The 26,557-nt window shown below is 54.3% G+C and overlaps 1 protein-coding gene and 1 pseudogene across 9 annotated transcripts in view; one reads left to right on the top strand and one right to left on the bottom strand.

Annotated features, from left to right (window-relative positions):
* The window catches only part of PDPK1 (3-phosphoinositide dependent protein kinase 1), an 82,404-nt gene extending 55,957 nt beyond the window's left edge, over nt 1-26,447 (top strand). For all 9 annotated transcript variants that reach the window (XM_045462330.1, XM_045462329.1, XM_045462328.1 and 6 more), the window contains 8 exons: nt 1,480-1,555; nt 5,160-5,228; nt 5,439-5,535; nt 7,055-7,228; nt 10,607-10,824; nt 19,332-19,389; nt 20,242-20,394; nt 20,700-26,447. In XM_045462330.1, coding sequence (XP_045318286.1) covers nt 1,480-1,555; nt 5,160-5,228; nt 5,439-5,535; nt 7,055-7,228; nt 10,607-10,824; nt 19,332-19,389; nt 20,242-20,394; nt 20,700-20,816 — 962 coding nt within the window. In that variant the 3' untranslated portion in view covers nt 20,817-26,447. The remainder of the gene's footprint in view (nt 1-1,479; nt 1,556-5,159; nt 5,229-5,438; nt 5,536-7,054; nt 7,229-10,606; nt 10,825-19,331; nt 19,390-20,241; nt 20,395-20,699) is intronic.
* On the bottom strand, nt 10,958-16,302 carry LOC123589651 (annotated as a pseudogene).
* Nucleotides 26,448-26,557: the final 110 nt, after the last annotated feature.

Here is a 26,557-nt window from a genome sequence, read left to right as displayed (position 1 = left end):
CTCGGGGCCCTCATCAGTAAGCCCACCCAGCAGGACCCTGCACGGGGTGGTCACCGCTCTGTGTGTCACCTGGTTTCAGAAGGGGCCTGGCGAACTAGAGACCATTTGGTGGTAGGTGTGTTGGTGTGAGGTTTTACCTCTCAGGTTGGTTCAGGGAGATGAGTCCTTAGGGACAAATACTTTCTGGTGTGGATCACTGAAGATACTGAGAAAAAGAACTGCTTGATCTGCAGAGGGGTCAGGCTAGGTCACACAGCTTATTTGTCCAGAACAAAATGATGTTCGACTGTGGTGTTCTGTCTCTTGTTTGCTATGGGGTGCCGGGCTAGGAGACGGGGCCGTGCTGGAACGTGCTGCAGGGAAAGGTGGTCTCCTCCCTGGGCCCGTCCGAGCAGCACCACGGCCTTGCCAGCAGCCGTCCAGTGCTGGGTACAGAGTGCCGTTGATGTGGGGCCAGTGTGGGAGGTAGTGGCAAAGCAGGTGACGACAGGTGAGGTGGGGCATCTCCAGGGAACCGTTGGAAGGGTTGCAGCATTGCATGCGCTCCTGAGGGAAGCGTTTTGCTCTCAGACGGTGGGCACCTCTCGTGCGGGAATCCCGGTCCTGTGTCCGTTGGTCACGGGGAGAGGCCGAGTGGCCGCACGGTCTCCGATGTCAGGACACCCCGTGGGGGTGCCTCCGGAGCAATGTGGTGGCGTGGGCAGACTTGCGCCCTCGGCACTGCTTGGTCAGGGCCGCTCAGCTGCTGATGAGCCCCCGAGGTCCTTGGGAGCCACTGGGGTGACACAGGTATTGGGACATCCTGTTTGGTGGTGAGCAGGTCTAGAGGCTCCTGCTGCCACTGAGCCTCTGAGTCTGTGGGCGAACCTGGTGATCCTTGTGTTGCACAGTCCTAGAGGCGGTACTGGCAGCAGTAGGGTATCGAGAAGCTTCCTTGGCCGGGACTCCCAGGTCTTATTCCACCTGCAGCCCCTAGCTTCCCTGAGCTGTTGGTTAAGGAGGCCTGTGGCCTTCAGGGGACCGGTCCTTTCCCACGTGTACGTGTGTCCCATCTGTGCCTGCCGTGTGCCTGGGTCTGTTTGAGGCACCATTCGTGGACCAAACGGACAAGCCCTCTCTCTTCGAGACGCTGCCAGCTGACACCGCCGGGTCAGTGAGAGGTGCCCAGAGAACATGCGCCACGGTGGTCTGGAGGGGCTGCCCTGGTGGCCAGGGCTGCTGTCACAGAGCAAGTGACCTTTGAGCCGGCCTTGGACGGAGAGTCCAAGAAGGGGGTTCGAGGGGAGGGCCCTGGACAAGTAGGCTCTTGGGACTGTTTAGTCTGATTCCACGTGACCAGGGGGCCAGTACTGGGACAGATCCCCACTTAGGCCCACGTGAACCACGACATCCTGATGGATGAACGTCCAGGGTGCAGCGTCGATGACAAATGCTTTGTGTCTCAGCGTGACCTTTCTCCCTTTTCCCTCCTCTCATCAGCCAGGGCCAACTCGTTTGTAGGAACAGCCCAGTATGTGTCTCCAGAGCTGCTCACAGAGAAATCGGCCTGTAAAAGGTAACCCGCTTTCATCTGATCCAGAATATTCTCTTTTCTCTACAGTGGCTATTAACGTATGTTTTTTCATATAAAGTTAATTAGTTAAGAGAGTGCCTTTTATGGCCTTTGATAACCAACCTCTGTGCTGCTTTATTGTTACACAATACACTTCCCGGGACCATTGTTGCTTTATGCTTTGATATTTGATCTTGTTCCTTCGGAAGCAACTATTCAGTGGGGGAAAATGGGGCCGGGAGGTCCACATTCCTAGCTGTGTCCCTGAGCCTTGGGGTCCTTAGTGCTGCCAGTGGCCTGACTCTGTGGACCGTGAGAAGAGGCCCAGAAGGCATCGTGTGGGGGAGGCGGTTTCCTGGCTGGGGCACAGCCAGCGTGAGCCATCCCTCCCCAGTGCTCAGAACTGGGTCGGGCCCGGGCAGGGGCTTGAGTTTTGAGTATCAGAAGTGCACGAGTGAGGCTCTGCTCACAAGGAGCAGAGGTGCAGTGGGAGAGAGGGGGTGGGGTGCCGTTGGTCAGGAGCAGGGAGAAGCTGGGGGGCTATCTTGGGTGGGCCTGAGGCGGCAGTGGCATCTGGGGTCTCAGTTTGGAGAGCACTTCCAGATGATAGGTTGTGTGGCTGCAGCTTCTCCCTGGATCCTCACTGCGGCCACGCTGTCAGTGTCCCGTAATGGCCATGAGGGGCCCCTTTGCTAGAAAGACGGCACTGTCAGAGGCGGCAGAGGGGTGAGTGGTTCTGGGGGTGGCCCTGTGTTTCTGAGCGTGACCGCTTGTTAAGAACTCTTGAGGGGTGGAGCCCCAGGGCTCACATGCTGCCGGTGGGCATCTTAGCAGTCTCCCGGTTCTTTGTTTTTGTTTTAATTCAGTCAGCACATTCTGAGCTTTTACCCCATGTAGGGCAGAGCCTCTTAGCTGAGGCGGTTCTGCCCCCTAGAGCGTGTTTGACCGTGTCTGGACGGTTCCGTGTCACAGCTTGGCAGGAGCGAGGAAGGAGTGCTAGTGGCGTCCGGTGGGTGGACCCTCCCCAGCATCGTGCGGTGCGGTGATGACCCCACAGCAAGAATGAGTCGGCCCCTGGTGTCCCCCGCGCAGAGGCTGAGAAACCCTCTGGGTGGTGGATGCTGGTGGCCAGGTTCTCAAAGCCGAGGTCGCTGCTGCCTGAGGACTAGCTTGTCCTCGATTTGGGGCACTTAGGATGAAGCAGCCCTTTAGTGCCGATGGGGGAAGGTCTCTGGGTTCTACCGGGAGAGATCAGGAAGACACCGTGGCCGCCTTCTGTGTGGAAACTGGAAGGACGGTGTCTGCCCACATTCGCTTGCCTGCCATTTAAACTGTCTTCGGTGGGTGTCCCGGCCGTGGGGAGAGTGCTGTGAGGGAGACGTTGTTGAGCATCTTTTTATGCTTTTAAACGTTTAAGTTGTGTGGTATTTATTCATAAATAGTTAATAGTTTTCTGATTCTAAAAGTGACACCTTTGTATTGTAAAGAACTCTTAGAAAACGTGGAGAATAAAAGACCGGGAACACTCATAGTCTGCATCCTGCTTATGGACACCAGATGGTGATCTGGCGCGTCCTTCCAGTTAGTTATTTCTGCCTGTCTTCTGTGTGTTCGTGTGACTTCTCTTCACCTGGAGTCCTGCTAAAGGACCAGGTTTGAGCCCTGCTGCTTGAGATCACGGAGCAGACACCTCCCCACATTGCTGAAATCGTCTGCGGACGTCTAACAGCCGTGTGCTTCCGGCATGTGCATCTGACGGAGCTCATCGAGCTCTTCCTCTCTTATCGGACTCAGAGGTGCTTTTCATTTATTTGCACAATCTGGCGTGTCTGCCAGGTGCGGCACATCCTGTGTCCTGGGAGGAAGGGTGCTCCTGCCCCTTGTCTGCTGGGGGGCACCAGGGCTGCCCCGCGTTCCTCTTTGTGGATTTCAGGAAGTGGAATGACTTGGTCTAACTTCGTATTTTAAGATCCTTGGTGCATATTGCTTTCCAGAAATTTTACCCTGCCTTCCCCCTTGAGTTTTTATTCTATTCAAAAACCACTTTAAATGGTAAGATAGCTGTTGGTGTTGAACACTCAGATGAATCACAGAGGCGAGGGGAGCCCAGGGGCCGGCTCTGTTGGGTGTCCCACTTCCTAGAGATGACGTCTGGCCCGCAGCCCTGCACCTCGTCTCTGGGTGCTGCCCCCCCACTGGGCCGATGCTTTTCTGTTGCGTTTGTTTTGTGTGGATCCCCATTTGACCTAAACGGTAGAGAAAACCAAGTGTAAAATCTAGTTACTGGGTAGAATATAGATTCATTTTATAAAAGTCCTTCATCCATATGTTGTGCCTCAGATTTCTGATTTGTTGTACTTTTTAACCCATGTCAAGTGCCTTCCACCTGCACTCTACAGCCCCATCTTCTGAATGCCAGGCTACGGCCTCCCCCAGAAGCTGGCTGTATCCAGCAACCCATGAGCCCTCGTAGGTCTAGGACTGGACGACTGGACGGGGAGGCAGCTGGCGGGGGGGGGGGGGGGCGGTATATTGCATCTGGATGCTTCTGAAGTGTTGAGCTGGGAATAGAATGCAGAACTTTCAGGGGAAATAAAATATGCAAAGTAGATTTCAGACACTGAGCAGAGAGCGTGAACGGGGTGGGAAATGGGCGGCAACATCACGGGCAAGGAGCGCACCTCCTTCAGGGTCTGTCCCTGCCATCTGGCTCCGGAAACAACTTAGGGAATTTTAGAACTGTTCCGTTTTAATTTTTTTGTTTATTAAAAAAACGTCTTTAATGTTTGCTTATTTTGAGAGAGAGGCAGAGCATGAGCTGGGGAGGGGCAGAGAGACGGGGAGACACAGAATCCGAAGCAGGCTCCAGGCTCTGAGCTGTAGGCACAGAACCTGACGCGGGGCTCGAACTCATGAAATGTGAGATCGTGACCCGAGCTGAAGTCTGATGCTTAACCGACTGAGCTACCCAGGCGCCCCAGAACGGTTTCTTTTTCAGTGTGTAATCGGAGTGTTTTTAAAGGAGGGGCAGGGCTCTTCACAGCAAGGTCAGGAACGGAAACAGTTAAACGTTGCTTTGTGCACATCCTGTAGTTTGTCTGATTTGGCTCCTTGGCACACGTGAGCTTGCGTCTGTGTCCCGGAGGTAAACTCTAAGTGAGTTATGAGAGAATCTGAGTTTATTCCCAGCTGTACCAACCTGTGGTGACCACCTTCCCTCCCCCTGCATTAGAAGAAGGTGCTTTTCCGTCAGTGTTCATGTTTCCTGTGGTCAGGAATGGCCTCTCCTCCCTCCTCAGGACCACGTTGGCCCTGTGAGGAAGTAGGTAGCCCCCACCAGACGTGGTGGGTCTGTGGGGACGGCTGCATGGCCTGGCCCAGTAGTGCCTGCTGTGTGTGGGGTCCTCTGAGCCCGGGTCCCCAGGGAGGCCCCCCCAAGAAGGGTTCCGAGCAGGTTCCCACCCTCACGCTGACCTGGTTTTAACGGAGAGAAGCAGATCAGAGACCGAAATAGGGTGGTATGAGCCGATAGGGCAGAAGTGAACTGTGCTTCTCACTGAAATTTTACAGATGTCCTTCTTCTGTGTTTTTCCCCCCTCCCTTAAAGTTCGGACCTTTGGGCTCTCGGATGTATAATATATCAGCTTGTGGCAGGACTGCCGCCTTTTCGAGCGGGGTAAGACCACTCACCGCCCCCTGAAACCATTGTAGCAGCTGACAGCGAGGTGGGAGGGGGCGGCCCTCAGGGCTGGGCCAGGGTAGAGGGGACTTCCGCGTGGTCCTTCAATGACCACAGTGTCTCTGTAGGGAGAGAGGGTGATTGCTGTCCCGGGAAAGGGGAGGTTTGTGTGCTCTGTGCGAAGTGATGGTTTTTCTTGTTTTACAGAAATGAATATCTTATATTTCAGAAGATCATTAAGCTGGAGTATGACTTTCCTGAAAAATTCTTCCCTAAGGCAAGAGACCTTGTGGAAAAACTTTTGGTAAATGTTTTGAATTTTCTTCTGGTAAGATGATCTGATGGCCACATGCTGAGTCCTTCTGAACTTGTGGTCACAGGAGCTTTACTGCAGGCCCCTGTGTTTAACCAAAGGAGGTCTTGGGATTGATCATGATTATAGATAGATTTGTATCTTCTGTCTCATCTCTATAAGCCTTTTTTAATTTGCAAATGGCTGATTCTTTAATAAGACAGGAGATGATTGTATCATTTTGCTTGTGCTCGTCAACATACATGGCACTTAAAATTACTCGTTGCTGGAGCAGCTGGGTGTATTCCAGCGGCGTGTGGCTGCAAAAGTTAGTGACATCTGTGGATGTCAACTTTAACATCTGCCACCTGAAGCTTTTAAAGATCACCTCAGGTACTATAGCAGAGGTAGGCAGATGTACCCAGGAAAAGGACGTGTGATTGTTCTAGAGCCTCCAGGGTCCCTGCCCTGGTGTGCATGGGCACTAGACCTTCCCTTCCCTTTCCTTGGCCTTGGGGAGCAGGGTCAGCACATCTCTGCCTGCCCCTCCTGTGCCTGTGCCATCCACGGTGGCGTGTTGTTGCTCTGTGGGTCCAGGGGCGTGAGGCTGGGTCTGGGAGGTGGCGGCTGTGGAGCCCTTGGAGATGAAGCGTGGGCGGGAGAACACAGCATTCTGTTCCTGGTCTCTGATAGCTCACCGTCAAGACGGATTCTGGGTGTCTTTGTTACGAGAGCCAGTGTGTTCATTTGGCTCTTGTAGTGGGATTTTTAATTGTGTATTTTAAAGAACACTTGTTGGGGCGCCTGGGTGGCTCAGTCGGTTGAGCGGCCGACTTCGGCTCGGGTCATGATCTCGCGGTCCGTGAGTTCGAGCCCTGCGTCGGGCTCTGTGCTGACAGCTCAGAGCCTGGAGCCCGTTTCAGATTCTGTGTCTCCCTCTCTCTGACCCTCCCCCGTTCATGCTTTGTCTCTCTCTGTCTCAAAAATAAATAAATGTTTAAAAAAAAAAAAAAAAGAACACTTTTTTTTTTTTAATTTTTAATTTTTTTAACGTTTATTTTTGGGGGATAGAGACAGAGCGAGGGAGGGGCAGAGAGAGAGACGGAGACACAGAATCTGAAGCAGGCTCCAGGCTCTGAGCTGTCAGCACAGAGCTGGACACGGGCCTTGAACCCACAAACTGTGAGATCATGACCTGAGCTGAAGTCGATGCTTAACCGACTGAGCCACCCAGGCGCCCCAGGAACACTTGTTGTTTTTCGTTAAGTTCTGATTTATTTTCACGTATGCGGTGGGGGGGAAAGGATAGAGGCTGGAGAGAGGAGAAGCCGCCCAGGGGGTGAATCCGCCGTCCACCCCCCCCCCCCCCCCGCCCCCGCCCCCGGCGCTCTGTGGGGTGGTGGCAGGGCGGGGCGGGCCGTGGGGCCATTCTGTGGCCAGAGATGGGAATTGGGAAGAGTGTGCAGAAAGAATTTGTCGGTCAGGATTAGTCTTTGTTCCGGACACTGACTCGTTTTGACTTCTGTTTCAGGTTTTAGATGCCACGAAGCGATTAGGCTGCGAGGAAATGGGAGGGTACGGCCCTCTGCAGGCTCACCCCTTCTTCGAGTCCATCTCGTGGGAAAACCTGCAGCATCAGACGCCTCCGAAGCTCACCGCTTACCTGCCGGCCATGTCAGAAGATGACGAGGACTGCTACGGGAATGTAAGCCGGTGGCACGCACGCAGTGTCCGGGTGTGGGGTGTGTGTGTGTGTGTGTCCGTGTGTGTCTCTGTGTCTTTGTGTGCGTCTCTGTGGTGTGTGTCTTTGTGTGTCTGTGTGTGGGGGGGGTGGTGTGCTTCTGTGTCTGGTGTCGGGGGAGTACGTGTGTGTCAGGAACAGCCCAGCTGAGGGGAATCGCACGTGCTGTGCTGTGTGCAGTTGTGCCGTGGGCCCTGGGAGTCCAGCCTGTGGGGTGCCTGGCTGGAGGGGAAGCCAGCATTGACCTGTTGGTGCTTGAACACTTGGTGGCCAGGGTCGGAGTTTCTCCCCAGTGCTGGGGCCGAGGAGGCTCCCGCCTGCACATCTGCCAGAGGGTGAGGGCAGTCTCCTTTTCCTATTTCCTGTCGTTAATTTTCGCCCGGACGATTCACATCGGAGCCCGGTGTGGGGGCAGGGAGACGGTAGCAGTGGGAGCAGTACCCTGCACACCTTCCCCCTTGGCTGGGGGGTTCTGAGTCTCCCGGTAGGCTTCTGTCTTCGGCTTTTGACTAGTGTCTTTATAATCGGGTGTCTACAGACGTTCTGGAATACTTAACTTTCCGAGAGAAGCCCAGGATGCTCCTGCTTTGAACTTTTTGGAGACATGGCATTCAGGATGGACATTGGTCACTGTTGGCTTTTAGTGCCTGGGAGAAGCAGGGGTCTTAAGTATACTTTGTTCTTTGAGCTTCTCTCCTGGAGGGTGTGAAACACGGAAGTGGGCAGAGGAGTGCAGTGAGCCACAGGACACCTGTCTCGCACCTTGGGTGACCAGCTCACCGACAGTCCTGTGCTCCCTCCTCACCCTTTACTGTGATCCTCGTGTTTAAATAGGATTTCACGTGTTTCTGTTCTCACCGATCATCCGTTCTCATTGTTTAGCTTCTGTTGTTGTGGCTTATCCTAACCAGTGACCACATATCGAGTTCTCCTTTATTTGATTGGCGGACTCTAGGTTTTATCTAAAAGTCACCCAGAGCTTAGTCAAAAGTACTACTTGTATCATCTCTCAGAGACTGAATTTCTTCTGTCTCTTACTTACTGTTGTAAATAAAACATCACCCTTTTGTTATCCTCAAGTATCCTTTGTGCCCAGACTTGAGGGGAGCCAGATGTGGGAAGCTCTCTAAGGTGGCCTCAGCTGTCCGCAGCCTCTATGTGTGCAGACTGCAGGGGACTCAGCCCCAGGACTCTGCCCGTGGCCGGTCAGGGTGGGTTGGGGTCTCCAGTGCCTTTGGCAGGGGTGTCCCAGGGAAGCGGTGTGCCCTCCCCACCAGCTCTGAAGCAGCTGTACGTGCCGTGACTGGCTCAGATCTCAGTGCCCGGGGCGCTCCGCTTTCTGGAGCTGTGTGTGCGCACACCCTGGAGTGTCCTGTGCACGCCCTCTGCTGTTTCATCGCATTCACTGTGTTGAGAGCCCTGGCTTCTCGGTACTCGAGTGTTACCATCTTAAAACCAGCTCCGTTTGTTAATGGCTTACTTTTGGTTAAGTGGCTCATCCTCTGCTTTAAAAGCTGCCTTGGAAGGGGTTCAGGCAGCGCTCGCTGTGCTAGACTTGCCATTTGGACAGTTAAGTGAGCCTGGAAAAAGACTTAAGCCTGGAAAGATACCAGATACAGGAGGGGGCCTTCCCTGTCTGCGGGTGTTGACAGCCTCTCGGGGGCAAGTTTTCCCTCGAGGGGCTCCGAGAGAGTCTGGGGTCCTTTTCAGCAGTGAGGGGGCTTCCCTCTGGGGGTGAGTAGCAGGGAATGGTCTCTGCTCAGGGAGGGAAGAAGCAGGCACTCGGTTCTCTTGCGTGTCCCTAACCCGCTGGGGTGCTAACGGTAGTGCTGGCGGTTAGGCTCTGGAGTGAGCGTGCCGGGTGTGGTGCCTCTGGAGAAGTGCTCTGGGCCGGACCAGCCGGGGCGGTTTCCTTACTGTGCACAGCCCAGTGTCACCCCTTGTCACACATTCTTTCTGGGCCTGTGTTTTGTGCTGTGGGTTGTCCTAGGCATGCTGAGGAGAGAAGAGCAGAGAGCTGAGATACAGCATCTGGAGCTTTCCACAGGGAGCAGTGCAGTGCAGCCCCCCAGACAGGAATCACCCAGACGGCGACGGTGGTGATGGGAAGCCTACAGCTCCGTGACAAGACTAGAGGGGCTGCTGCGTTCGAAGGACTTAGAGGACCGGTTCTGATGTGGTGCTAGCTAGTAGGGTGTGGCCTTGGGGCAGGTCTGAGCCTCAGGTTTCCTGTTTCGGAAGTGGAGTTGATGGAGGCAGCCATCTCACTGGCCTTGCAGCCCCCTGAGACACCTGGGGTGGCTCACGGAAGCCTGTATAAACTTTGGAATATTAAGCAGAGGCGGTCTTGGCCTGGGGAGTTCCTCACAGAGCAGAAGCAGAGAATGTGCCAGAAGAAGACCTTAAGTGAAGGGCTATGGGAGTGTCCCGGTGTCACTCCCAGCCAGGAGCCGGTACGGTGGGACTGAGACTGCTGTTTGTGCCATGTGAGCCCTAGGGAGAAGGCTGCTTGGGCAGCAAGGCTGCAGGGTCTGCACGAGGGGGCCTGGCTCTGAGGCCCAGCTCTGTGGGGGGCAGCCGGGTTCTTTCCGGCGGGCACCGGGAAGATACGCTGACTCTTAGCCGTTGGCAGTGGCTTTTTTCCCCCTCGTACTTGGCTGCGGTGGGGTTCGGGCGTGGGGCCTACAGCTGTGGGGAGAAGGCTGCCCAGGGTGACCTCTCTTCCCAGGTCTTCGCTAGGGGTTCTCTGGCCCTGTCACTGGCCCCAGGGGCGTGTGGGTGTGCAGGCTGTGCCTGGTCGGCACATTTGTGAGTACATCCGTTTTTGTGTCCCCACCAATTTGTGGCTTTGTCCAGAGTGGCAGACAACTTTGTATCAAGCTTAATGAATATCTGCTGCAGTTAAAAGGAATTTTTTTTAAAAAATGAGCACAGTCGAGTTGAATTGAATCGAGTCAAATTGAATACAGTGACAACCACAGACTCAGCGACGTAGAACCACGGGGCCAAAGGAGGAGGGCTCCTGAGCTCACAAGAGGGTGCCCCCCAGGTGGCCACCCGTCCCTCCTCCTAGCCCCTCTGGTCAGGGTGGCACGGGCCTTGCAGAGGTCAGCAGGCCCCAGGCCTTGGGTCTCCCCTCCCTGGGTTCGGAGGCTGGGGGTTAGGTTCGCCCGTCGGGAGCAAGACCAGACCTGGCAGCCTCCGGCCCCGCCCACTTCCGTGGCCGCCGGCCAGCGCAGGAGGACTCGGAGCTGCCGTGGGGGCCTCCGGGCCTCCAGGGTGTGGGCTGCGGGCCCAAGGGGAGTGGTGCACGGCTGTCACTCTCCCCTCCTCTCTCTGCAGTACGACAACCTCCTGAGCCAGTTTGGCTGCATGCAAGTGTCCACGTCCTCATCGTCACACTGCCTGCCCGCCTCGGACACAGGCCTGCCGCCAGCGGCGGGCAGCAACATCGAGCAGTACATCCATGACCTGGACACTAACTCTTTTGAGCTGGACCTCCAGTTTTCCCAAGACGAGAAGAGGCTCCTGCTGGAGAAGCAGGCCAGCGGCAATCCTTGGTAAGAGCTCGCAGGTGTAAGCCGCGCTCCACTGACCGGCGCGGGGCGCCCGGCCTTCGTCGCCGCTGCCTGCCGAGGCCCCCACCGCCTCACACCTCCCTCGCTGCCTTGCGTGCTCTGCAAATGAGGGCCCTTAAAGGGTCCAGCTTGAAACGGGTGTTTGGAGGTGTCGGGTCCGGGGATGAGTGGGTTTCAGCCTGTCGGGGCTGTAGCCCTTGGGGTTGAGCTGGCCGGGCCTGCCGTTGCCCGTGATCCGATGCTGTGGATTCGTGGCAGACTGGATGACCACCGCCCCCTGGTGAGGCGTGTGGGACATTCCAGAGTTTTAGCTATTGCAGATTGTCATTCACGTGTAGCTTTTCCCACATGCCTGGGTATTTCTTAAAAGAGGAGCCCTGGGGTGGTAGATGGGGTGGCGGTGTGCACATGCGTTGTGTCCACAGTGCCCAGAACCCCCATTTCCCAGCTCTCTTGCCTCGCCTTATGCGTTTGATGCTCTAAAAGTGGGCTCATGGGAACTTGCACTTGTATTGTTACTGAGGCAATCATCTTCTGTGTTCGTTGGCCATTTGTATTTATTTTTTGAGGTATTGTATGTCCTTTGGCTGTTTTTCTTCTTGTACGTTTTCCATCTTTTTGAAATTGACTTCTGAGAGCCATAGACATGAAGAATATTTTTGTTGCCTGTTTTGCACACATTTTTCAGTTATCTTTGCATTATCTTTTCCAGTTACGTTGTGTGTATTTTTGAATAGAAGTTAAAGATTCTTACAAAGTCACATGTGTCTGTTTTCATTTTGTTTTCCACCTTAGTCATGTTGAGAAGAGTGTCTGTACCCTGACATTTTCTTGATGTGTTTTTATGGTTTCACCTTTCACTTGAGCAGAGGGGAGTCCACCTTGGGGATGGGGTGGGGAGATGTGTAGGGGTAGGAGTGGGGATGGAGGGAGAAGGTGGGCGATCAGAGGGCTGGGCTGGGCCAGAGTGTGGAGGAGTGAGAAGGCAGGGCCCGGAGGGGAGCACGTGGTGAAGCTGGGATTTTGTACCATTAGAAGTTATCGTTTCTAGAAAAAGTGGCGGTGATGTTGGCCAACTGGAATACTCTACACTTCTCTGGAGCTTGTCTTTTCTCAGGTGGTATCGCTTAGGAGTGTGTGCTGAGCAGGGAGGAAGGGGCTTTGGTCCGAGCAGTGTGAGCACCGCCGGGCCGCGCACTCTCTGCACGCCTTCGTGCCGGCTTGTGCGGGAGCGTCCTGGGCCGTGCGTGCTGGGGTCCCTGACGAGGGCTCGCTCCGTTGCAGGCGCGAGGTTACTCCCCAGAAAACCGTGTGTCTTTGCCTCTGGCGTTTCCTGAGGCTCTTCTGTCCAGGTTCTGGGCCCTGCCGAGGCCTCTTGCCGTGCCTGTCTTTGTTCCGGCTCCTCTTCCCTTTTCTCCAGGTTCAGGCCTATTTGGAATCTGGTGATGGCAGGAGCTCTGAGGCACCCTTTGTTTGGCCAGCGCGAGATCTGTCAAAAACACTTCGTTCTTAGGAACCGTGGCTCCCGGTGTAGGTCGCGCAGGGCGTACCGCTAATTGTGTGATACCGCTGAGATGGTGTGTGCTCTCTCCTTCCCGTTCTCTGTGAGCGGGCATTGCGCTTCCTCAGGGTCCCCACGCTGTACGGTGACGTGGTTTCTGGACTGTGTGCTTTTTTTGTATTTTCTGAAGAAGTAGGTTTACAGTAGAAGTAGGTGCAGTTTTAGAAATTTAGTGAATTCTCCGTATTTCTACTGCGCTCTTAGTGGCTGTCTTCAGTTATACCTGCTGTCATTACTGTAACTCCGTGCCATCCAGTAAATCCTTGCTTTGAAACTGTGAAGTTTTCCTTGTGCCTACACAGACACCCGACAGGATCTGAGTACACTTTGCTGACTTTTTTTGCAATAAAATTTTAAAATTTGTGAAAAACATTTCTGAATTTTATCTGAAACTATTCTTTTTCCATATTTAAATTTTTTTTAATGTTTATTTTATTTTTGAGAAAGAGAGACCGAGCGTGAGCTGGGGGAGGGGCAGAGAAGGAGACACAGAATCCAAAGCGGGCTCCAGGCTCTGAGCCGTCAGCCCGGAGCCCGATGTGGGGCTCGAACTCACAAACCGTAAGATCGTGACCTAAGCCGAGTCAGATGCTTAGCTGACTGAGCCATCAGGGCGCTCCTGAAACTATTATTTTAGATTCGGATGATGTAGTCTAAAATAAAAGGACGTTTATCACCTGTCTTCCACATTTAAGTAGGAATCATCACCTCAAAAAGGGAGATGATCTGCTTTCTTGATCCATAGCAGCCCCACCTACGTCTGATGATGTAGTCTCCTGAAGAGGAGGCTCTGCCTATGAGAGAGGGAGCGGGCCGCCCGCGGAACCTGGGCCGGACTGCAGGAGCTACCGCGTACCCACGGGTATCAGTACCTTCCGGGTCGTGTCTCTGAGCAGAATGTTTGGCATCCTGTCATGGCGCCAGTGAGGCTGCAGCCTCCGAGGCCCCTCATTCGGAGTTTTAAGAGTAAAGGAATTTTGTGTTTTAATTGGACACAAGGAGCTCTTTCAGTGCCGCACATTAATAAAAAGCCACTGTGTTGGGGCGCCTGGCTGGCTCAGTCGGTTGAGCGTCCGACTTCGGCTCAGGTCATGATCTCACGGTCCGTGAGTTTGAGCCCCGCGTCGGGTTCTGTGTTGACAGCTCAGAGCCTGGAGCCTGTTTCAGATTCTGCGTCTCTGTCTCTCTCTGACCCTCCCCTATTCATGCTCTGTCTCTCTCTCTCTCAAAAACACATAAACATTAAAAAAAAAAAAAAAAAAAAAAAAGCCACTGTGGCATCTTACAGAGAAGTCACGTTGTCCAGGCTGGAGAAGTGCATGTATGTGAAAGCTCAGAGACCAACGAGCGCTGGGCCGTGGATGCTACTGGGTGACAGGTAAAGAGGCTTGGTGCCGCCACAGGCCGTGGCGCGGCGGCTCGCTGGGTTAAAGAGATGGCTGCATCCCTCCCGGCGAGTTGTGCTTTTGCCTCACATGTGGATGAATCCCCAGATACTGCTTGTATTGCAAGCATTAAGCCAAGCGTTGGCTTTGAGTCTGTGAGCCCAGATTCGCATATTTAGGAAGAGAAAAGCAAACTGTGATCCTTGCACATGGATGAAAACTAGACACTCGCAGTTAATCCCACTGTCGTGTTGAATCTCTACGGCTTGGAAGCTGAAGTCCCACAGATTATCTGCACGTTTCTTGAGCTGAGCACCGCACCATCCTTCAGCTCCTTATTGATAACACTGGTTAATCCCCCAGCATTCAGGACACAGGGAAGACTCAGGAAGACTCCCTCGTCAGTGCCACACGTGCCCCTCACCGCCGTCGACACCAGAGGAGTCCTGGGTAGATTTTCAGCCTGGATTCGGTGAGATCTGCCACGCCAGTCCAGTAACGCGGTTTGTATCCTTTTAGCCCGAGGACTTTGTAGACACCCTCAACCGCCATCCTAGGAGGTCTCTTCCAGTTTTCACCGTCACTGTCTGCTCCCATTTCTGGATTCGGTTCCCAGAGAGAAAAGTCTGCCACGTTCACTCCGCACAGCCACACGAAGAGTTGCCACGTTCTCCCAGAATCCATCCGTGGCTGCTGCTGGGATGAATGCCAGGTTTTCAGTTGGAAGATAGCAAAATCTCACGGAATCCAGATTACACCCACTTCCCGTCAAACGGTGTCCGGGTGGTCCGCTTAGTTTCCAGGTCACGTAGGAGAATATCCACTGGGTTGGAAACCACAATCACGACACAGCTTGACTATAGGTGGAACGGTGGATTTGAAGGCGCTCACGCTCCTCTGGCCTAGACTGAGCCATCCCTCTCCCTCCTGCTGACAGACCCCTGCAGCCACCACCGCCAGCCCGGTCTCGGTGACCAGAGTCTTCTGTCGGCCACAGTCTCAGGTGTGTGAAGGAAGAAGCTCCCGCGTGGCAGACCCAGCGTTTCTCCTTTGAGTTCATCTTCCGAAACATCCCGACCAGGGCAAGTTGGTCAGCGAGAGACTCTCCCAGAGTGTTGACGGCACAGGCCGCTCCAACTTGGGCAACGCCTGCTGCCGTGATCTTACCGGTGGCGGTCCGGTTGTCCCCAGCGCCACCGCCGTGGCAGCGGAGAGGCAGCCAGAAGAGCTGCGCAGAGGCGGCCAAGTCGGTGGCGTGCGTCATGTCTTTCCGAGGGCGCAGGAGCTGCCCGGAGTGCCTCTTGTGACTCTTACTGTCTGTCCTGGAACAAACGCGTCGACAGGTGTGCCGGTGGTGCAGAGGCAGCGGTGGGTGAAACCACGGTTGCCAGGTCACGAATCCAGGCCGTGGCACCTAGCCGTGCGCAAGCGCCTGGGCTCTCTACAGCCAGCACGCGCTCATGGCGAGGGAAGAACCCCTCCTCACTTGTAAGTCGTCATCACCGAACTCTCGTTTTGTTCGTCGTGTGCATAGCGCAGCGGGAAGTGTGCGGGAAACGTCTCTGCCGCCGACCCAGCTGTGAGCCGCCTCAGGCCGAGCCTTTGGCTGTTGGTTGGCACCGGGAGTCGGGCCCCCTCTCGTTCCGTGAAGACCGTTTTCACCACAGAGTTTTACTGGCAAACGATGGTCGTTCCAACTGGGCCGTTTGGCCCTTTTTTCTGGGAGATGAGCGGCATGAGCCTGTCAAGACTGACAGCTGCCAGTGTTTGTTACCAGTGATAAAATCGGAATTAGAACTTTGGGAAACGTTATCTGTTTCTGTGAGCTTGCCATCTTCCCATTGCTTCAAGCCTTTTTTTGAGGAGGTAAGTAGCGATGGTAATATGTTGAATTTGTCAGCACTGAGAAGGCCTCCGTCGTAACCCAGCGAACCACCGTCTTTCAGGTGAGTGCCGTGTGCCACTGTAAAATCGCGTCAGGGCGGCAGAGCCGTTCAGAGCGCCAGGTGCCCCGATGAGCTGCAGGGTCCCAGGGCCCGAAACGCCCCTTGCTGGGGACTCCGCTTCCGCACGGCAGCGGACCTGGCAGGAGCCGCACTGGCTGAGCGGAGGCGGGGGCAGGCCGGAGCCCCCGGCTCTCGATGTGAGGCCACGTGCTAACGAGGTTTGTCTAATGTGCAGCAGGCTCATGCTTCGCGTTAATTATCTTCGTTTTGGGAAAAAGTTACTCTCGAATAAAAATGGTGTTTATGTTAGCATGTGATGGGTTTATTTTTGTATCTTACGAATTAAATAAATATTTGAAAATGCTTCTGTCTTAATTTCTCCTACATAAATATCAGTGGCTAAAACCCATATGAAGGACGTCTCTTCGGGATCTTCCGTAAAGTTTGAGGGTGTAAAGGGGTCCCGAGAGCTAGTGTTGTAGAGCCAGCTGGCCACGGTCACTTGTTCCTCCATCACCTGTGTCAAAGCCCAGTGTGGGAACCTTCCTGAGGCGGTCAGGAGAGCCATGTCGGGGTTCTGGCGGTCCTGCTCGGCTCTCCTGGGTGCGACCGTGCACTGAAATGGCTCAGGCTTGCTTGTGGCCTCAGGCTTGCATCCTCGAAAATGGTCTTTTCGGGGTATAGGGGGTGCTGCTGGGCTAGTGTGAGGAGGAGAGAACCGTGGCTGTGGAATCAGGAAGGAGCGTCTTAACCCCGTCACCCTTCGAGAAACGAGCGTCCCTGTGTGTGGAGCAGGGCTGCGGCGAAGCCCCGCCTGCCTGCCGACCGCGCTCCGAGAGTCCCGGGCTCTGGGGTGCAGGGGCACGTGCCGCTGGCCAGAGAGGGGAAAGGTGCCTCATGCAGGAGTTGGGGGTGCCTTTTTGGGGGAGCGGGAATTGACTTTTGGAAGGAAAAAACTCAAAGCGATGCCTTAAGTACTTAAACTTTTTGCGTCCTGCCTCGGGTTCATTTCAGCGCAGCCACTGGGTCCAGTCGGCCGGCGCCAGCTGTCACCCCGGGCCGTGTGGCTCCATGCCTCCTGCTTGCACACGTGTGGCAGGGAAGGTGCGTGCTGGTCCCCGCAGTCAGGCGGGGCCCATCCATGGGGTGTGTCCGTGGGGTCCTCACCACGGGGATGAGGAAGGGGCTTCCCTACAGTGCCACAATGTTCTGTGGCTGAGCCGGTGCCGTGACTTCAGTTTCACTGGTGCAGAAACACCGTTGGGGACGTTTGTGCTCCTGCTCCTTGTCTTTACTTCCTGAGGGCCGGTAGCCGGGAGTAGGCTCACCTCTCAGTACACGATTTCCAGATTGTCGTTTGGCGGGCCTTGAGTTCAGGGCCATAGGCACCGGTGCCATGCGGGAGCGTCCCTTTCCAGAGTTGTCCCGGGGCGCTCGCACACATGCCAGGGCACCCCAGTAGGGCATGCGAGAAGGGGCGCTTTTGGTTTATTTAGGGCCGTTGAGAATGTGGCGAGGTCACTTTCTCTCTCTCGGAATTTCTAGCTTGTGTCCTTTGCTCAGTTTTCTGTTGAAGCTTTGAGCCTTTCCTGCCACTTTGTGCTCTGTGCGGTGCACGTGCTGACCCTGGTTTGCGGAAGGTTTCTCCCTCTGGTCTCCTTGTTCTCGTTGGTTGGTGTGCATTCAGAGGTGCTTTCTGTGCTCGCCTGGTCCTGGCCGCTACTGACAAAGTAACTCCTCCTTGCAGGCCCTTCCTTCCCTGCTCTTCCCTTGGCAGGAGCTGGATCGCTTTGGGGCTTCTGGTGACCTGGGATCAGAGTTAACTGACCTCGACAAGAATCTTCCCTAGTTTCTCAAGCTCGGGGAAAACCAGAATATTTTATTCTGTCTCATGATGACCCACATGAGGCTGCGAAGATGCCGTGAGGCCATGTCTTTCCTTCTTTCCTGCTCGTCTTCCCTGGTGCCTTGGCGCCCTCGGCCCGGCGCCCTTGCGGCCCGGCTGCCCCGGGGGGGCTTGGCGGTGGGATCCTTCACAAGCCTGGGCTGAATTTGAGCTCCCCTCCGCACCGAGTGTAATTTAATTCAAGTCTCCCCGTATTATTTGTGGTCCTGAATGTCACATCCAATTGCTCTGTGTTGGGGCTTGTTGACTAGAAGAGGCTTTCTGTTTGATGCGTGTATTTCTGTGCTGCAGGAGATCATTATATCTCCTCTTCCAAGTCTTGTTTTTGTTTGTTGGCTTTGTTTTTAAGTACTTTGAGAGGGAGGTACTGCGCTTTTCCTCATAGACCAGTTTTTTCGTTAAAATTTTGTTTAGTTTTACGAATCCACATGCTGCTACGTCCCCTTAGAAGTAGTCTCGGGCCACAGCGGGCTCTGGAGCAGGCGCTGGTGTGGTTGGGTTAGGCTGGGGGCACTTCTCGGGCCCAGTTGAGCCTGGTGGGAGAATACTGGTCTGCCAGCTTGGCTGGCCTCGCACACATACTAGGTGTCCCGTGGCGCCCCGGCTCAGATACAGAATGGTAAAACTGTCACTGTGTGAAGTAACAGTCGTTTTATGCCTTTTCAAACATAAAACGCTATGTTCTCCAGTAGGTCCCCCAGACCAAGAATTTCCGTAAAGTCACACACAACAGAAATCGGCAACTGTTCACTTTAACCAAAAGAGATAACCTTTAAACATTAACACGACATCTTTGAAACTCCCAGGAGTCAAAGTGAAGCATACTTGCTAATAATGTGTGTTAAGTCAAAGTCATGTTTCTTGCTTTCTCTTCCAAATTCCTGCCTTATTTGGGTTAGGAGTGCTTTGTTACTATGGTAGAAACAGCAGTAAGTTTTTTTTTTTTTTAAGGTTTCTTTTTTAAGAGAGAGAGAGCGCGCGCGCGCGTGAGCACACACACGTTCGTGCGCACACTTGAGTGGGAGAGGGGCGGAGAAAGAGAGGGACAAAGGAGTCGAAGAAGGCTCTGTGCTGACAGCAGAGAGCCCGATGTGGGGGTCAAACTCAGGAACCGTGAGATCGTGACGTGAGCTGAAGTCAGATGCTTACTTGAGGCCCCTTCCCCCCGCCCCCCTAGGCGCCCCTACCAGTAAGATGTTCTCAGAGGGAGTCCAGCACTTTAATTTTAGGGATTTGTGATTCTCAGCTACTCGGTGGTTTCTGAGTATCCACTCGGGGGTCCCAGCTTGGGCAGGGAACACGTGGCCAGCAGTCAGTATCCCGAGGTTGACTCTCAGCAGCCTCCACCCTTCTGGGGGCCTCTGTGTTCACCTCAGCTTTGTTCACATTAAAGAGGACGGGTGTCACCGTACGGGTCTGCAGCGCCGCCTCGCCGCCACCTGTCTGCTGCTGCGCGAATACCGCTGTGCAAGAGTTAGCAGCAGGCGACCGTGCTGGCAGGAGCGGATGCTGGCCCGCTTGCACGGTGTGTCGCACTTGGGCCTCACGAGTCACCGGAGCGAGTTGGGGCTGTGAGGAGGCTTGAGCAAAGCTCACAGATGCCCTCGGGAAGTTCATTTTGAGCGGAGTTGGGAGAATTTCCATCCCTGACTCGTGGCAAGCGTCTCATTCTTGCTTTTTTCCTTTCATAGGCACCAGTTCGTAGAAAATAACTTGATACTAAAGATGGGTCCGGTAGATAAGCGAAAGGTAAGTCTGACTCCCGCCGCACCACCGGCTGCCTGTCTCCCTGTCTGCTCTTGGTCGGGGCCTGGCCTCCTTCGGTTGCACACAGCGTCCTTGGTCTTGGTTCCCTTTCTCTAAAAGAGCATTTCTAGATTTGATGGCTAAGGAAGACTCAGCCACTCAGCGGAAGCCGTTTGAAACCACACAGGAAGGCTGTGGTAAAATAGAAATACAACCTCTCGTTTCGGGCTCAGGACCGGGGTTTTCATATTCTCACGAGTTGTCTATTTTTTCATTAGAATCGTTTTTCCAAGTTGTTATTTATTTGTGACCTTGTTATGGATTAATTAAATGGATTGTGTCAAAAATATCAGACCCCACCAACATTCTCCCATCTGCCGACACGGGCCCTTCTTGAGGTCAGGCTCCCGGTCTCCGTTCCTGGCTGTGCCGGAGACACCGCCCGGTGCGGTGTAGCAGATAGGGGTTCCGTCAGGAACACGGGGCCTTGCGGTGATGGTGGGCCAGCAGAGTCGGCTCGTCTTCGCCTGCCCGTGCTGCCGCTGCCCCTGCCCCGTGTGGCAGCCACAGGGGGGCTTGGGGGGGTTGGGGCGGCATGCCCAGTGAGGATGTTGGGACCCAGCTCCAGAAGGCCAGGCAGGCTGGGCACTCAATTCCTCCTGCGCCTGTGTGACACGAGAGGCCGATCCGTGGTGGGGAGGCTGTGTCTTGAGTGCATGGGTGGGTGGTGGGCAGTGGGCCCGGTGCCCGGAGCTGCTTTGACGGCCTGGCCTCGGGGGCAGCGGTATGTGCCACCTCCTCCCTGAGGTGTCACTGCGGGGCCCTGACCAGCAGCCTCTTTTCGTTTTGCATCAGGGCTTGTTTGCACGACGACGACAGCTACTGCTCACAGAAGGGCCACACTTATATTATGTGGATCCTGTCAACAAAGTCCTGAAGGGCGAAATTCCGTGGTCACAAGAACTCCGACCAGAGGCCAAGAACTTTAAAACCTTCTTTGTCCACACGGTGAGTTTGTCTCTCTGGGTTCTCCTTTGAGGGGCTGGTGTTTCTCCCTTTCCTGTGTCCCAGGGGCCCCATGTTCTCGGCTCAGCCCTGAGCTGGGCCAGCTTGTCTTTCTAAGGGGTCTGTGACCCTTCCTGCAGAGGTGAGGGCTGCACATATGGGAAGGAAAACCCCACATGCTCGCGTGCTTCCACCGGTATTGGCAGTGGCTGTAGCGGGACGACGGTCTCCTGCTCTCTCACGACAGGTCGAGGTGCTGGTCTTGGCGGGATTCCCTCGGGTTCATTAAATTGGTTTTGTCTCCACAGCCGAACAGGACGTATTACCTGATGGACCCGAGTGGGAATGCTCACAAATGGTGCAAAAAGATCCAGGAAGTGTGGAGACACAGGTACCAGAGCCACCCGGACGCCGCCGTGCAGTGACACGTCCGAGGCTGCTGCCCTCGCTGCCAGGACACGTGCCCCAGCGCGGCTCGCCGCCATCGGGACGCTTCCAGACCACCTGCCAGCCATCTCAAGGGGGACGCAGACGGCGGAACCTTGCAGCTTTTTTATTTAAAAGAAAAGAAGAAAAAAATACCCAACCACACAAAGAACAAAACCAATAACGAAAAGGAGTTCAGGGTCGCTTTGCTTGCTCTCTGTGCTCTGTGGAGGCTCCCCAAGCTCTCCTCGCCACGGGGACCCGGCACCGTGCACGTCCGCCTGATTCCCTCCCGGGCGAGTGGAACAGACTCGAGTCACCAGCTCTGCACCACACGCCCTGGTCACCTGTGGCCGAGGGGACGCGGTGTGTGTCTGGGCTCTTTCCGCCCCGAGGCTGTCGCAGAACCCTTTCGGCAGGGAGCCGTATACCCTCCGCCGGGAGTTGGTCTTGGTCTCTGCGGGCTTGGAGTGTTCTTGGCTTTGGTCCGCGTGCTCCCTTTCTTACGTCCCTACTTGATGCCCCCTGTGCCCCAGCAGGGCCCCTTGCTTGCCTTCTCACGCAGCTCTGGCTGCGAGATTTCTGTGGCTGTGAGTGCTCGCTCTGGGGGCTGCGTGTGGCGGGCAGGCTCCAGGTGGTGAGACGTGGCCCGGGCCGTTGGGGTGAGATGCTGAGGTTGGAGGGTGCCAGCGGGGTGTTCCGACCGAACAGCCTTCCAGGCGGTGTGGCCCTGTGGGGCTGGAAACCAGGCCGGTGCCTGGAAAGAGCACTGGCAGAAGCGGGCACCCGGCCGCACCAGGAGTTAGGGCTCCGTCCTGCTCCGTGTGAGGCCAGGGTGGCAGGGCAGATGTAGGGAGGCACCGCTCGGTGAGCTCCTCCCGAGAGTTTTTTCAGAGGGCGAGCTTTGCAGGCCTCCCCCTGGTCGGTTCGGTAGGGCCGAGAGACTCCGGGCGCCAGCAGGCTCCCGGTTGCCACATGCACCCTTTCCGTCGCGATCGAACGTTCTCCTGGCGAAACTCTGAGCGCTTGCACATCTCGGTGGCGAGGGTCTAAAAGCCGCCTCGTGCTGCCAGGTCATCTGGTCCCCATCAAGATGTGGACCTTGCCTGGAAGAAAACGTTCGCCTTGCACGAGGGGTAGGAACGCCACACTGGGGCCTGAGCATCCCGCCTGCTCGCTCCCTGGTTTCAGGCTTCTTCCTTGTGTTCCTTAGAGGCAGCAGGAAGCTGTATGCCATGTGTGGGGGGGGGGGGGGGGTCCAGGATTTACCGGTCCTTTGATTTTCTTTGCTGCCAGTCCCTGGGCAGAGAGTGCCTGTTGGCCTGGTGGTCACTGCTCTGCATTTCTCTCCCTGCTCAGGTTGTCCCTGGAGGGCGATCCTCAGTCCCCGGTCGGAGAGGGGAAGGCCCCTCTGCTTGCAGGCTGCTCACAGACACACCTCTGTCCCCAGGGGATGAAGGTGTCCTTCAGGCTTTCAGGAAGGCACCAGCGGAAGGCTCCTGTGGAAAAGATCCACCACCGTCCCCCACCGCCCATTTCCCCCTCGACCCTCCGCCTATCTGGAGCAAAAACATCCGCTGCCCTGTGTTGACAAGCGGTCCAAATCCAGAGAAAAGAGGTTCTTCTCAAACTGGTTAGCCCAGGAGGAGTGCGTGGCTGTGGTGGTCCCGCCTCAGGGCAGCGCAGGAGGCGGGGGCGGGTGGTGGTTGGGAGCAGAGACGCTGCCAGGTTTGCCGATGGCTTCCCCCTGGGCTGCGTGCGCTGCTCTGCACTAGAGCCGAGCCTTATGCGAGCAAGCAAGTGCGCGTGCGCCTAGGTGGGTGGCAAGGTGTCGGGCGTGCTTGCCCTTGGGGTACCGCAGGGAGCAGGACCCTGCTCTGGGCTGGAGTCGTAGGTCAACCTCCTGTCGTCCTCTTTCTTGCTTGTGAAAAAGCTTACCTGTGTTCACCTGCTTTTGAGAAAGTCCGTCTCGCTTGGCCCTTTCGGGAAGTCCGTTTGCAGCTTTTTCCCCATATCGATAACTTAACTTTGTCAGCACACCGCTGCTGTGGCTGTGCCGTTAAGAGAGTTAGGGGCCTGCTCCTGCACAGCATCCTGGGATCTGGTTACAGGGACCCGAGCAGAGCCGGTATCGGGCTTTCCCAAGAGCACTCAGCTGGGCTGCTCTGGGAGAGACGCATCGGCCATTGCCTTCTTCTCCCTGGTTGGCGCCACTACCTCCCGGGCTAACCCCTCAAGCTCCATCTTAACCTCCAAAACCAGAGAACGAGGGGTTCGGGGTCGAGCTCGCAGCTGACAGAGTTGAAGTGACTGCCCTTGCCTGAGCCAGTGACAGCTGAGCCCTTCCCTGTAGGCTACGTTTCTCCTCTCACTCAGAGCCTTCTCCTCCCCCTCCCCCCCCCCTTTTTAAGGCCTATACTTCCTCTTTTCCTACCCTGTGCTTACTCGTGTTAGCTTTAGTTTTATCCAGCTTGTCCTTAGAGCTCCTGTCCCGGCATGCAGGTGCCTTACATTCTAAGCTGTGGACGTAACTGTTAGTCTAGTACGGACACAGACATACACGGAAATGCAAATGATGTACCTAAGGCGAGAAAGAAAATGCCCTGTTTGATGGATCCAGGAGCCGTGTGTCCCGCTGCGAGAGGGCAAGGGGAAGTGTAAGTGCCAAACCGAAGAGCCGCCAAGCAGAGCCCGCCCTGCCCGCACCGTGTGGCCTCGCTGGCATGGAGGGGAGGGAGCGGGGCTGTGGTCTGCGTGGGCTCGTACAGCCCGCTGTCCTTGTCCCTCTCTGGGCACTCCAGGAAGTCAGGTTTGGGTGCACTTGTCTCTTGCCCTCTTTGTGTGGACCTCACCAGGAGAGCGGGTGGTGGGTGGTGTTAGCCTGCAGCCCCGTCGGGTGCACAGAGCCCCCACCTGGTGAATGGCACTGCATTGCACCTGCGCTTCTGAACCTTGGCTCTCAGGAGTTTGTTGCAGACCTGCTCGGGAAAGATGCCTGTCACGGTCACGCCAGAGCTCACGGCACCTGCACCTGCTCCGGCCCCCGGAGGCCACGCTGTGGTATTTGTGGCCCATACGTGCCCAGGGCCGCGTGTTGTCACAGGGGCTCCAGGTGATTCTGTACTCTATTAAAACATTTGTTTTCTGGAAAAAAAAAAAAAAAAAAATCAACCGTAGGCTTACCAACCCAGAAAAGACCACTGTGAACGTTCTGGTGTATAGCCCACCTTCTCCCCTCCCCCCATGCACACATTTGTTTTCTTTTTAAACTAAACTGGGAACATAAAACACTGTTCTGCATTCAGCTTTTTTCACTTGATAATTTATCTGAAGCATTTCTCCATGTCATGAGCAATGATTAAACAAACATTGTTTTCAGTGATTGTAGAGCTTAATGGTTATAAATTTTATCATAATTTATCTAACCATTTCCCTGTCGTAAAACACTTAGATGGTTTTTGGTTTTTCACTATTTAAATAATGCTGTGATGAATATCTTCCTAAATCTTTGATTTTGACTCTGATCTCCCCCTCCCCCCCCATTCCTAGAAGTCATGTTTTTGGGTTAAGGAGTTTGTTTTAAAGGTGGTTTTTTAGTCCTTCCTCCGTCTTCATCTGATGCTTAGATGCTCAGAGTTCAGTGCAGAGCCTCCTTGGTTGTGTCCTGGGGCTTCTGAACAAATCCGTTTCTGGTAAGGGGTGTGTTCCAAAGAATGTTTTAATAAGACTGCTCTTTTCTTTTTTTATAATGCTAAAATGACATCCTTATTTAGGTCCATTTGTGGCAGATTTTTTCAAAAGCTAATTTCCTTATTTTCATCGAAGACTCTGGTTATGCTTGCATGTTAGTTACCGTCCCGTCCCCGCTGCTGCGGCTGTCCAGTGCTCCGTGATCTCGTCAGAAGCTCGCGCTTTGTGTCCACAATGGTACTGAATGTGCATCTGCACAGTCAGCTGAGAGGAAAAGTGTTGAACTGACCTTGCCACATGCTTACTGGATGATTTGTAGTCAAGTTCGTACACTCAGTACATTGGGCCGTTCGGAATCCGTAAAAGAGCAAATTCTCTACTTGAAAGAGACCACGTAGACAGTTGGGTTTTGCAGAAATCTCATTGCCCTCATTCTCTCCAAACGGTGGGACTCAGTAAGAAGGTCTTAGCGGTTCAGTAGCGTGCAGTGGCTAGGCCCTTTCACTGTGGAATGTGATTGTCCTGGCCGACATGGTTTAAGGACCTCTCACACTGTTTCAGGTTGTCTGCTGGTCATCGAGTCCACACCACCCAATTTGGTTTCATTCTTGATTTCTCCACTTTAGTTTGGGGTCCACTGATTCTGAGGAGAGGTGCATGAGAGATTTTTTAGGTGCCATGGTCAGTGCTGCTTGAGTCCGCCAGAGATTATGGCTGGATTGTGCAGAATGAGATTCCCTGCCCTCCTCTGACACCCCAAGTCCCCTGTGCCCTGGCCGGTCCACAGACTGGGTGCTCACCGCCCGGTCCGCGGAGGCTGCAGCTGCCGTGAAGAGGTGTAGAGTACGGTGAGGGCACTGTTCTCGGAGATGTTGCCATATAGGTCTTTCCACATTGTTTCATCTCACCCAGAGCTAAAGTGAATTGATGGGGACTCACGTAGCCCTTCCCTCTCGGGCAGCCTCTGTGACAGGTGCCTTAAATCAGGGCGGGAGTCCCTCCCAGAGCCTCTGAGGGGCGCAGGCTGCTGGTCCAAGATTGCAGAGTTGTGAATCAGGCTGCCTGTGGAGAACTGGTCTGGGGAAGAAGCTGTTCCAGGAAAGAGCAGTCCTATCTGTAGCGGAGACAGCTGTGATGGGCAACTGACCGTGCCTACACGTATACCTGAATTTTCCACAGAACCCATTTCTTCAAATACGAAGAAACACCAAACTTCATGTACAGAGAACTTTTTACAGAAGGCAGACCTTTTTTTGTGTGCGTGATCCATCCTCGTCTAACCCATCTGGCAGAATGACTTACGAAAAGGGGTCATTTTGCTGGTGAAAAGCCTCTTTATCGTTATCAGAAGTTTGATTGGACATTGACAAAAATTTTTGCAGTTTTTAGAGCTGCTGTAGCTGTTCCTTAACACAAAATAGGATGAATCAGTAGTATGTTAGCTGTCTTTCAGGTTGGTGGCAGTCAGTTAGGACATGTATAAAATTCTCTACCTGGTCTGTAGCTGTAACTGTGATGTACAGGCAAAGCAAAAATTTAAAACTTATGAAAACAAATAATGCAATGATATTAGGATATACACTTTTGTATTTTTATTCTTATATAAGGTTATTTGCTGGCTATTGTTGGCCTCTAGTTCAGTCTGTGTTATTTAAAATCTAATATATGAATTATTTGGATTGAATTCATGTTCGGGGCCACGTTGTTGTATGTATTGATGTACAGCCTTGAATGTGAATAATTATTGTAAACTATATTTTACAACTTTTTTTCTGGCTTTATTATATAAATTTTCTATTTGGTCAATGATTTAATCCTATAATTTAATGAATCTGTTTCTTCTCTTTTTTTCAAATATTTGTGCTGTAGACGTAGTTACTGGATGATGAATTTTCCACGTATGCTCGGTAGTCTTGTAATAAAAAAGCATGTAGAGTGTAGACGCTCGCTGACGTAACTCTTCTTTGATGGGGGCGCGGGTCCGGCGCGGGCGTGACCAGAATTCCGGGCCCGGAACCCGGCGGCCGCACGCCGCACGCCGCACGCGCGG

The sequence above is a fragment of the Leopardus geoffroyi genome, chromosome E3 (genome assembly GCF_018350155.1).
Source record: "Leopardus geoffroyi isolate Oge1 chromosome E3, O.geoffroyi_Oge1_pat1.0, whole genome shotgun sequence".
Classification (NCBI taxonomy): domain Eukaryota; kingdom Metazoa; phylum Chordata; class Mammalia; order Carnivora; family Felidae; genus Leopardus; species Leopardus geoffroyi.
The sequence above is the reverse complement of the archived record's forward strand: the minus strand, read 5'-3'. Positions and strand labels throughout refer to the sequence as shown.